Consider the following 12,969-nt stretch of genomic DNA (forward strand, 5'->3'; position numbering starts at 1 on the left):
CCAGTTTACATGATCATTTAATGATTTGGCTGCATGGTCTCTATCGTGGTAGAGTGTCACTTCACCACTTGATATATCTTTGATTCAGTTACTTTTATGGCACAATAATGATGGGATGTACCATTATGTTAACCACACTGGTAACCAAAGTTAATCACTCGACATGACATGCACCTGTAACTTGATCATAGAGAAATGACTAAACAGCAGCAATACAAAGACTCATTTAAAAAAAAAATTCAAAACGCAAAAGTTGATTTGATTATGTTCTTACAAGCAAATGTGGCTTAGAAAGTACAATGGCTTAGATGAAATTTTAGCTCTTGTTAGACGATATTCTTTTCAAACAGTAATAATCGTTTCATATAAAAATAAATAGATAAAAATGTTTTTTTAACTCAAAGTAAGGAACGACATTAAAACTTAAAAAAAAAACAGAAAATATGACACATATGAAAAGGGCCGTCCCCTCCTCAACGTCTCGCTCTTTACGGAAAAGTTTGACTCTTTTCACAACTCTACTTTTTAAAACAATAAAAAACTTTAGCGTGAAGAGTAAACTTTAGCGTACTTTAACTATTTAAAGTAAACTAGATCTACGTTGCATGGGCAACGTGAGGTGTTGCGGCAACCTTTGCTCGGCTTCGCCGAGTAAAGTGTTGCGAGAGCAACACTTTGGTTTTGTTTCCTCGCTCCGACTAAACGCTGAAGTTGTTAATCTGTAAGGATGCTAAAATACATACTAGGTACACCAACTCGCAAAAGTTGCTAACTCCTCATTGCTAAAGATGATTGTAGCCTTACAGCCGATTATTACTTACAAGTCCCCTACATGTCTTACCACTGGAACCAAATTGGTCTTACCATCAAATACAACGGAAACAAAAAATAGGTACACCAACTAGAAAGAGTTGCGAACCCCTCATTGCCGAGGATGATTATGAGCTAACAGCCGACTGTTGCTTACAACTCCCCTATGTCTCACAATTGGTATCGGCCTATTTTTGGTTTCAGTGTGTACCTTACTACTGAAGTTGTCAACCCCTTTAAACTTTCAAACTGGTATATCTCATGAAGGAATTTTTGTACAAAAAAATGGATGACATATACTTTGATCAGCTTATCAAAAACTATCGACTGCCGTCGAAAAAAAAAATCTATCTGTCTTAGTTCAAAAGTTGACTTTTTTGCCGTAGGCCAACTTTCTAACGTCATCACTTAGAAAGGAGCAAAGGATAAACTCTAATTTCTTTAGCAATGAGAGAACTTTTAAAGTTTAAGAGGCACATCTGATACCATTTCTCTACCGCAATCCCAAGTGCGAAAAACCGAATGATAAACTCAGCTGAAATCACGAACAGAAATGGGTAGAAACAATAGATGGCAGCACTTTCGGACCCGTGGGAAAATGTCGCTTTTTTCTATTTATCACTCAAAGAAGATATATTGGCTGTGGGGCAGGGTAACTGTCGCATATATTTAACACTTATAGATTTTAGTCCATCTTCAATTTGAAACTGGTGCCTGCCTGCTTGCCTGCTAGAACGGAGCTTTCCACTCGAAAGCAGAAACATGGTTTGATGAAACGTAAGCTTGGCTGCACAACTTCAGATACTCCTCTCTGACATAGGCTATATAACTCCACTTCACTTCGCACACCATAGGCTCTGGCTCGAGGACAAGCAAAAACCATCCTTTTTGGCCCCAGGCAAGAGTTCTACGAAGCTTTCCAAAATGTAAAGTCATATTCATCAATCCGGCCTAAGGTCCACACTTTCCGTAAAAACCGCAGAGGTTAGACCCTTACCACTTTCTAGGAATAAGCTGAAATCGGGGTGCTAGGAACAAAAAAAAAAAAAAAAAAAAAAAAACACGACAAAACCAAAGTGTTGCTCTCGCAACACAATTATGATACTGAATGCACCAATAAACCCAAAGTTCCGATTTGTTTTACGACAGCTTAAACCAATCGTTCTTTACTAACAATAAAACCTCATATATGCACAATTTTGAAAAACCATACATACGCTTTATCTCCAATCCCCTTCGGAAAATTGTTCGTATTTTCTCCAATTACAATTCGTTTTGTTACGCTCCTTCTCTTACTCCTATAGTTTGCAGAGGGTATAATCCCTTTTTAACCCCCATTTTTGGTCGTAAATGCGTACGCTCTATATTCAACCCACTTTGTAAAAAGTGTGTACAGTTCATCTTCAGCCTGTTTTATCAGCAGTATGTACACTCTGTCTCTGATCCCCTATGGTGAAGAGGGCTTATGTTCCGTTTTAAATCGTTTGGCCTACAGTACGAACATTTTACTTCTCATTCCGGTTGGGACCATAGAAAGCCGTACTCAAAAATTAAAACGAACTAAGTGAGTGCATCCGATGAGTGCGACTCCCTTCACTAGACAGAACACAAATCCTTCTCTGACTATAGTAGAATATAAAATCCACCTCTGGTTCCCTTTGGTGAATGTTGCGTACAGTCCATCTCCGATCCCTTTGGCAAACAGAACCTACAATCCATGTCAAACCCCGTTCGATCTCTGACTCATTTTGTCAACAGTGCGTGAATTCCATCCTTGAGATCTTATGGCCAATATTGTGCATGCTTGGTAAACCATTCCCTTACATAAACAGTCCCTTTGTCTTTTACCTCATTTAGTCAGGTTTGCAGTAAGATTATTCTGATTTAAGATGAAACAATTGCATATTTTACTCAAGGTCTTTGATTTCGATCAAAGTTAATATTTAAGGTTTCTGGGCTTGCACGTTAACAACTTGAGATTACTATTGCATCATATAATTAAAATACAAAACTCGTCAAGAGAATATTTTGCAGAACGTGTTTGATTTTCACCAAAGCTGCAGATTCAGGATTTATCTAGCTATCTTCAGCAAATGTCAGGAACAAAGTGGGCTGGTTTTAATACCGCTCTTTATTTTTCTTTAAAAATATTTTTTCTTGGAAAATGTTCTTTAAACCAAAAAGCATAAAGATTTGTCAAAATCAATACATTATAATTAGAAGGAAGTAAAACTTTTTTTTTAACTTTTCAATTTAAGCCCCAAAACGCTGGATTGCAATTTAAGTTTTTAACAAAACTTGAATATTAATAAAAAATTCTTGACAAAGTTTTGTTTTGCTCGCTTAAAAAAGTCGTTCGTTACGAGTGAATTTAACCGAATTTCTTTCTGGTCCGCGCAAAAAAAAAAAAAAAAAAAAAAAATCAAATTCGTTACGTCGAAAATTTGATGCGACTAAATTTTTTATTCAAAATTTATTGCCATCATTGAGATTCTTATTGTCCATTATACACACCTTAAGTTTCAAGCTTATTGGATAAAGAAAAATTTTCAGCCCATTTTAGGATATCACAAATCAATAAAATGCAAAAGGTTCAAAACATTTTTTCCCCGAAGTCCGCTTTAATTAGACTAAAACCAAGCAAGTTACAAGTTGATCAGAAATAAACAAGCGAGCATTACGTTGCGACATAAGCGATTCTTAGTTTATTTACTGAATTTACATTACCTCACCAAGATTCTCCAAGCACGTAGAAAACAGACTCGAAGACGGTGGACAATTTCTAAGATCAGCATTATGAAAATAGTCAAGAACAATGAAAAAAAAATGGGATCCTATTTCATCCAAAGCGGTCATCAATACCTTGGAATTTGATACCTTTGTCCGTCCGTGTCTCAAAAAGCTGAAAAAGACAGGTGATATATGTCGCTGGGATAAATAAGAAAGTCACCACTGATGGATTAATAAACAGCATTAGGCTAATTGATTGCAATATTGGACCTCTATAAAATCACCACAAACTACCAGTGTTGCGGTGAGATGGAACCTTAATAGGAATAATAGGGTTATGATTAGGATAATAGGATTAGGAACAAGAGACTAGTAACAATGGTTAAGTTTTGGGAAAGGATACCATCATTGTCTGAGGATAGATTAGTTAAGGTAGCATACAGACAAATGATAAAGGATAATAGAAAAGATTCATGGCCAAATCAAATAAGTAAAATTTTGAATAGAAGTGGGATGTCAGGAATTTGGAATCAGGGGTTAGGCATAGGAGGAGAAGAAGGATCCGTAGCAAAAGAGGTAAATGATTATACTGCAAGAGCAGGAGATCCAGTTATGGCAGGCAAGTCGGACCGTGGCAGCGTCTCTAGGTGTGTACGTGGAGGTCAAGGAGGTATAGGGAGAGGAATACTATTTTAAAGTGGGACTTCAAATGGAGGATAAAAGGTGGGTCATTTCAATAAAAGGGTAATTTTATGCCTTTTAGTGAAAGAAGGACGTATTTGAGGAGGTTTAGGTCAAAGAGGGGCCCGATGAACAGAGAAAATGAGGAATTAAAGCACTTTATGTGCAATAAAGGATTTGAGGGTAGGAACTTTTGGGATTACGGTAAATGGGAAAGGTTGGATGGTCGAAATTTTTAAAAATAAGTGTAAAGTGTATATTAAAAATGTGGGGAGTCAAGAGAATAATCTACATCTTCTATACATAGACATGACGCAGAGATCGTCCATGGCGCAAAAGAAGGATGTTATCCGATTAAGTACATCCTAGTCGCATTTTCATACCCACTCTTCCCCCCCCCCCCTTGCTCGATTTTTTCATGATGAACTGTAAGATTAATAATCATCCATGTTTCCATGCCAGGTTGATAATGTTAAACTTGATTAATACACAGCATAATACAGCTGGTGTATCTAAACTCTATAGCCCAACGAACGTTTTCAAAATTTTATTATTTTTTTCCGAAGTACAGAGAATTATTGTATTTCCTTCTCACTTAATTCCATCATTCTGGAGAAAGAGATTAAGCAAGCAAATTTTCATGCAAGTATTATATCATACGAAGGCTAAAGAACAATCTTCGGAACAATCTTTTGGACTTGGATTTTGGATTGGTGTTTGATTTTCTTTCAGAAAAGCTTAAAAAATAGTGTAAAAAGGAGAATTTAAATTTAACAGTAAATTATGAACTTTTCACTTATTATTATTATTATTGTAATGTATTTCAATCATTATAATTATGCTTTAGTATTATGAAGATGGAGTTGCTAGACTGGGGTTGGCCTGTGCTGATCACATCCATATTATTTTGAAAATTTGGATGTTGTGGTTTGGTTTTTCACATCACGTGGCCCAAAAGTTGTTAGTGAAGTATATGCTACTAGTTATTTTACGATTCATTTTACATTTTTTTTTCTCCTTTCATCCCTGTTTCCCCAGGCATAGAACATTCCTGGGGATGTGTTTTTTTTTTAGTATTTTCTGATAGTTTATTGTTGAACAGATGAACTCTGAACTGAAGCGTTGGTCACACGAAAGTTCATTTTCATAACATACATTTTTATTTTTAATAACATACCGTATGCCAAAATATTAAAGAATAAAATCATATTATCGCACTCTTATAGTCGTGATTTCACTTCTACTTTACCGTTCTTTCATTGTAGCCGATACAAGTTCTTCAGCGCAATTTTTAGTTCACTATTTACCAAAACTTTTTTGGCAACTATCTAACGGTGCCTCCGTTACCTTTTTTTCATTTTCTTCTTTAAGCCTAGTATTTATTTGTTTGCGTGCCACATGATACCTGAAAATTGCAGAGCAGAGTCCTAGAATAAGCGGTAATACATAAAAAAAAGAAGGTAAATACAAATAACAATACCTGAAAATAAATTTGGATAATCATCAGCAAAGAAGAAAAAAAGAGAAAAAGTAAAAATATTTGTATTCTTTATTCAATATACTTTTTCTTGCTTTCTCTTTTTCTATTGAGTTACGATGTATCTTTTTTTTTTCTTCAGCATACCAATTAAATCTACAAAAAAAAAAAAAAAAAAAAAAAAAAAAAACAGTAGTAACAGAAGCACCATACCCAACACACTGTTCCAAAGCTAGATGAGCAACTATAACCGCTGAAGAGGGTGTTTCTAAAAGCTTGGCCAGTGTAATGTCATAATCCTCGCGGTTTTGAACAATCTTCATGTGGATTCTCTGATCTTCAATATACTGAACATACTAAAAGAAGAATTGAACTGAAAAAAACTCTGCCATGAGCAATAAAACTGAAACAAGCTGTTGCTGCAACTCAAGTCCATTAAAACTGACTACAAAAAATAGTCAATTGTCAAAAATGGACCCAAAATCCAGATTTTAAAATATGGAAGGTTCAATGGCATAGCATTCAGATGAAAAGCTTTAAAAGGTACCCTAGAAATTAACCTGCTCTTGATGCAACTTTCGCGAAAGAAGGACAAAGTAATATGAAAAAATCAGAGCTTTCAGAGGGGAAGAGATTCAAATATTCAAAATTTCAAGTGAAACAATTGATGGAAACTTTCAAATTCAAGCTTTCAGGGGGAAGAAATCCACAGAAAATAAATGTTAAATGCATAAGATTCAAACATCCCTCACTAAACATCTGCTACACTTAAGACCTTGATTGCTGACTTAAAAATATTGAAACTAATACCTTTTTGGACATTTATGGAGGCTTATTAAGTTACAGAACTGCACAAGGACATTGCTTTTCCAATAATATATCGATAGATGGCATAACTACTTATTCTAGATAGACTATGCAGTAACATATTTTTCTTTTTATTTACAAAACTATGACACAAAACTTCCCTTATTGTTTTATTTTAAAAGTTAATAAACCTCGATGTCCCCATTTAATGTTCAGGGGTATTGAGTTTCTAAAACCATGGAGCAGGCTGAAGGATAAAAAAGATATATAAGAAACTCCACAAGATAATTTTTACAAGAGGATGATATTCGGGTTTTTAAGTTTACAAAGGAAATATTAGCTCTCTTTGCCTGTGTAAGGTAGGAAGATGATCTTTTTAAGCGACAATCATAAAAAAAAACTTGTATTTTTTGTATTAAGATGCTCATATACTATTCTTGAAAAATGGTGGCGGTATATGATTCTTGGTGTCTAGTTTAACTTATATTCTTATTTACAAAACTATAAGACAAAACTCCCCGACTAGACTGTACTTATCTTTTTATTAAATAAACTAGTATTTTTTGTATTCAGATGTTCATATATTATTCTTGAAAAATGGTGGTGTCTAGTGTGTAACTTATCTTTTTATTTGCAAAACTACAACGCAAAACTTCTCCTTTTTTTCAATGTTCAGGGGTATGGAGTTTATAAGACCGGGCATGGAGCAGGCTGAAGGATAGCAAAGATATATAAGCAATAAATAGATAATTCTCCAGTATATGATTCTTGGTGTCTAGTTCAACTTATATTCTTATTTACAAAACTATAAGACAAAACTCCCCTTTTTTTAATGTTCAGGGGTATAGAGTTTCTGCCCGGTTTTAAATACCCCATACCCCTGAACATTAAAAAAAGGAATTTTATTGTTGTAGTTTTGCAAATAAAAAGATAAGTTACACCGTAGACATCACCATTTTCAAGAACTAATGTTTCCTTTGTAAACCTAAAAATCCTTTGTTTCCTTTGTATATAAGCAATAAATAGAAAATTTTCCTGTAGATAATTTTTACCAAGAGGATGATATTCGAGTTCTTAAGTTTACAAAGGAAATATTAGCTCTTTTTGGCTGTGAAAGGTAGGAAGCTGAACTTTTTATGTGATTTAAGTGACGATAAAAAAATCACTCCTTAGTATTTTTGTACTCAGATGTTTATATATCATTCTTGAAAAATGGTAGTGTCTAGGGTGTAACTTATCTATTTAAAATGTCGGCGTATTTAAAAAAAAAAAAATTTAAGGTAATTTTGTTTTAAAAGTCCATTTAATGTAAGGGACGATTCAGGATCAGACAATTACAGAAACTTATTTTACACCAATTTATACAGTGAAAATAGAATCTCCCCGTTTAGATTAGTGAAATGGAAACGATATACATATTCCAAAACTAAAAGAAATAAAAATTTCAATGTTTATTGCATAAGACGCGGATGCAGTTACTGACTTTTACTAGTAGCGGGCAGCAAATTAAAAAAACAAAACTACATGGGTAAAAAATCAGCAAAATTAAGCTCTAAGTTTATGCCACAAGATAGCTTAAGAAGATGTAGCTTTCTTTTGAAGGGGCAGTTGTCTTTGGGAATCAACAAACTGTTAATATTTGAATTTTTACGAATGAAACCGCAATCAAATTTATCTAGTTAGTTTTGCTTATATATTTCTACGGTTCAACCTGACAACACTGACGAAATAATATACCGTCCTGAAAAATTTATAATTAAAAAATGATAAAAAGACAAATAGTGGTTTCACGTATGAATAACCCAGACAGGTCCCAAGGGGCATAAGATGTTTTATTTCGATATCCTTGGTATTCTTAGGAAAGATTCAAGGAACCTCCTAACTTTCGGAGCCTTTTCTGATCTCGTTACAGTACAGTCTTAATCTTGAACTAAAAACAAAAACGGTATCTGAAAATTTTTGGTTTTATTTTATTATCAATGGTGGCATTCACCCTATAAGTTTTGTATTTTATTTATTTAACTTATATGTTCCTCGGTGCTTCCAATCCATATATAGGGTTTCCAATCTAGAAGATCTAAAATCCAGTTAGATTTTCCTGCAAGAATTTATAAAATCTCTAAAATACAACATTGGAAAAAAGATAAAAAGCCTATTACCTATTACCCAGCTTAGTTTTTATTTTCAAGGAGGGAGGAGCAGTCAATATGTGGAAGGGTACCTTTACTTAGAAGACATTTTATTTTTACTGGGCTATTTTAACCAACAGTTCACTATTTAATTTTATTTGTTTTTGAAAAGTTTGCAGAAAAATCATTTGTGAGTGGCTGTTATAAAGAGATTTTCTCAATTCTTCTCGTGGGATTTATTTTGAGTTAAGGAAATGGAACTGGACAAGAGAAAAATCTTGACTTGCTTTGGATTACTATTAATGGGAAACCACAAAGCAGGGTAGATAATCCCGCTTTATCTCGTCCCTATGTTTACCATACAGATCGACGTTCATCTTTAAACAATTTTCATCTGTATCTCTAATAGCATACAGTTTGTCTTTTATAAGCAGAAGTTGAAATGCTATCTATATTTGTCAATATAGACGTAATTTACTTTCGTGTCAAATTATGTTATATTTCTGAAATTAAGCATTCACTTTCCAGCTCCAACTGATGCAAGTTAAAAACTGTTTCTCACGATTTGATTGATTAAAAAGTTTTTACCCCTAAGTTTGGCTAAAGGTTGATGCAACATAATGATGGGAAAGCATTATAAGGGTCTGAATTATCTTTGTTTACCTCAAAAACCAGAGCTGCTCCACCACAACAGGGCGATTTTTCTTTTTTAGCCTTGTCGGTCTCTTCAATAACACCATTGCATGCTTGGACTGTCACAGTTTTCTTCCTTTCTTCTTTATATTCTTGTGGAAGCAAACTTAGAAACTCAGAATTCAAGTCTTTCAACTTTCTGATTTTACTACAGAACAACCTAAAAAAAGAGCCTATCTTATTTCAAAATCATCCCGATTAAATGCATACTCGTGTACCAAGGAAGGAGTTGGACATTCTACACCTATCCAGCGTCACTGGTTCCCATGAAAGCTATAGGTCGTTCAGATCTTTGCAAAATACTAAAAGCTTGAAGCCAATTAAAGCTTGAAGGATTGACCCCCTCCCCCCAACCACGCCAAAGAAGCTCTTTTATAGCTATCAATTACTTGAAAAATAGATGATAAACGAAGCTCTTATGAACCAAACATCGTAAAATAACGTTTTACTTATAAGATTACCTCACAATCTTTTTTTGCAATCTTTTATTTGTAAACTTACTTATCAGATTGTCTCGCAAAACTGAGTTCATGCAAAATTCAATAAAGCAAAACTGAATCTTGCAAAACTGAATCGCCAAAGAGGCTCTTTTATAGCTTTCAATTACTTGAAAATAGATGATAAACGAAGCTCTTATGAATTAAACATCGTAAAATAACGTAAGATTGTCTCGCAAAGCTGAGTTCATGCAAAATTCAATCATGCAAAACTGAATCTAGGAAAAATTACGCCCAATTATATTTATCCCACTCAGAATTCAACGTGTACAAAACTCAACCCATCAAAATTCAACCCAACGGAACTCAAACCCAGAAAAACTCAGTCAAAGCAAAATACCTTCCAGGCAAAACAGTGAAAAACAACAGAAATAGATAAAACTCAATTCATGATAAGTTTAATCCTGGAGAAATATGCCAAAAAATTTGTGTCATGGATATTGTTGTTATTATTGACTTCATTCCCATTAACGTCTGCAATATCGTCAACTTCAACGTAATTATTTTGTTGTCAGCTTCCATAATAATCGTCTTCATCAATGATGTCGTCATAAATATCTTACAGTTCGTAGTTGGCATGACTATGATCATTTAAGCTCCTAAATAAATGCATATAAAACCAAAGGACAAGCTTATCTATGACCCCGTGTACATATTCTCTTTTTTAAGCATAAGGCAATGCTAATCTGAATGATGGTGACAGATCATTGCATTAGCTATGGTTACTGGAAGCAAAGAGCAATGAATTGAGTTGTGGCACAGATAAATTTGCTTAAGATAGATTTTGTGTCAACTGAATTTCGCATGGAATGGTTTTGATGGGTTTGATTTGGGTAGGTTAAGTTTTATTGGGATAAATTTAGCATGAGTTAAGCATTTTTTGTCGAGTTTTCATGTCAACTGAAGATTGAGAGAATTCAATTTTATGTCAGGTGAGTTTCGCTGGGATGGATTTTGCGGAAGTTCAATTTTTGCCGATAAGATTGTACGTGAATTTGATTTCGCCAGGTGAATATTGTCGAATCATATTTTTTATAAGTTGAATACTGCCAGGATTGAAGTTTAGGTGGACTCACTTCACAGTTAAATTTCATTCAACCCTTCAAATATCCAAACAGTATCCAAACCGAACGGCTGTAGGCCTAATAATACGGCTGTAGGCCTTCAGTTCCATTACGAATCAGGTATTGAATCCGTTATTGAGTGAAGGCATAAGTAAGAATAAACAATATATTTGATATTCATATTTACAGCATTAGCAAATAATATAAACTAAATAACACTACTTGTCGGGCAGCAAGGAACAAAAAAAAAAGATATTTTTGTTCTCTTCTATTATCATGAAAATTTAAAATGTGTCCTTAGTTTTGGATACAAAGATATACAGATTATAAGTGAACCAAAAAGAACTCACCCTGCATGATCACTTAGAGCTCTCAAATGTGGCTTCAAAAATTTTGCAAGTAACTCCGGTTTTGTTAACAATTCCAATTGTAATTCAGGCAGAATGACTTTTAGTGGAACCAGCGCAGGAGCTGGCAGGGGCTTTGACAATAAGGCCAGCCTATTTTTAATCTTGGCTTCAAAAGGTACCTCCTCTTGAGAAACAATGGGCCGTAAGACCTTATGCTTTATGACGCGACTACTTGAATCAGAGAAAAATGAAAGCAACGCCTGCCTCTCTTCCAAGACCAAATACGTCGAAATACATTCGATCCAAGGAGACTGTAAATGTAGTAATTGGTTATCTATCAACAGTTTAGTCACAACCAGAAATTTTTTGGACTCCCCCCCCCATGGTTTGAAAAAAATACGTCTTTATTGCACCAAATCCCAACAAAAATCTCCAAGACCTACAAAACCCATCCATCTCCAAGACAGGCAGCCTTTGCTGCTTTGTTGAAGATTTCAAACTAGAAACACGAAATTATTCCAGAATAATCTTTGGATATATGATGCATATTATAACCCCCCCCCCAAAAAAAAAAAAAAAACACAACTACAACTGAATATAAAATTAGAAAATCTTTAGTCAAGAGTTAAGAAATCCGAGCGAAGCGAGTACCTTTTGCAAAGGCCGAAAGCCTGAGCCACCGATTCTAGTTATTGGAAAGACTTAAGTCCCGCAAAGTGAGCTTTTTGCTTGCCCCTCCTCCCCTCTCTCTCCAATATTTAGCTTCAATTTTAACAGTCAGGTACGTTCTCCAAGTAACATCTATGTAGACGGAAAAAAGATAAATTTAGAAACATAAAATATACATACTGAAAATACAGTACGAAACTTATGTTTTATCCGGATTTATTTATTTTTCTAAACCATTTTTCAAAAAAACGTTCTCGAAAGAGAAGGCAAAGAGCTACATATAGCCAAAAACAAGAAAAAACAGAATAAAATAATATTTAAAACTTGAAACGAACAGAAATTACTATCAATGATCCGACGCAGAAACCTTAGTAGTCAAGAAGCGTCGTTAATCTGATACAATACAATACCATCAATGACAAAGAGACCCAAAACGAACAAACCCTACAATAAATATGAAATCTGGGCTTAGCAAAGGATCCATAAGAACTCACTCAAAAGAAAGCTAATCAGGAATAATTTTTTTGGGCCCAACTCCAGGCGCCGAGTTCCCCATCCCCACTCCCGACTCAATGTATGACTTTCTTGTCGCCAAGGACCATCTCTACAATTTTGACCTATTTGGACACCTAAGATCAAAATATGCCCCCTTTTCCAATTAAAAATTACAAATGAACAATGCACGCCTTATATAATTTACAGCCCTTGCCTCAGGGGCTGTGGGGACTGTTGGAGGCAATGTCATCCCTGGAGGTCTACTTTTCGGACCTTTTGACTATTTTGAGTATAATCGTTATCCCAAAACTTTGATAGGATGTATTGGATCAAACATGCCCCCCCCCCCTTTAAATTGTAAAATCTATGTTTCAACTGTAGGCAATTTGAATAATTTACGGTACTTGTCCCAGGTAATATGGGGCTCATGTCATCCCCGAAGACATATTTGTTTTGCCTATTAACCGTTCTAAATGAAATAGATATCTCAAAATTTTAATCACATATCTTTGGGGTTGTGCGGGATGGGCAGGAAAAAAATCATGAGAGGGGGTCTGGTTCCTTTTG

At 34.7% G+C, this 12,969-nt stretch overlaps 1 protein-coding gene across 6 annotated transcripts in view; it reads right to left on the minus strand.

Annotated features, from left to right (window-relative positions):
• Positions 1-12,969, minus strand: part of LOC136042080 (ectopic P granules protein 5 homolog) — a 152,052-nt gene that overhangs the window by 43,050 nt on the left and 96,033 nt on the right. For all 6 annotated transcript variants that reach the window (XR_010621161.1, XM_065726975.1, XM_065726973.1 and 3 more), the window contains exons 16-19: positions 11,239-11,549; positions 9,298-9,487; positions 5,912-6,054; positions 3,538-3,712 (exon numbers count right to left, since the gene is read on the minus strand). Coding sequence is in view for 5 of the 6 variants with exons in the window: in XM_065726975.1 (XP_065583047.1) it covers positions 3,538-3,712; positions 5,912-6,054; positions 9,298-9,487; positions 11,239-11,549 (819 nt within the window). In the remaining variant the exon portion in view is untranslated. The remainder of the gene's footprint in view (positions 1-3,537; positions 3,713-5,911; positions 6,055-9,297; positions 9,488-11,238; positions 11,550-12,969) is intronic.

The sequence above is a fragment of the Artemia franciscana genome, unplaced genomic scaffold (genome assembly GCF_032884065.1).
Source record: "Artemia franciscana unplaced genomic scaffold, ASM3288406v1 PGA_scaffold_62, whole genome shotgun sequence".
NCBI lineage: Eukaryota > Metazoa > Arthropoda > Branchiopoda > Anostraca > Artemiidae > Artemia > Artemia franciscana.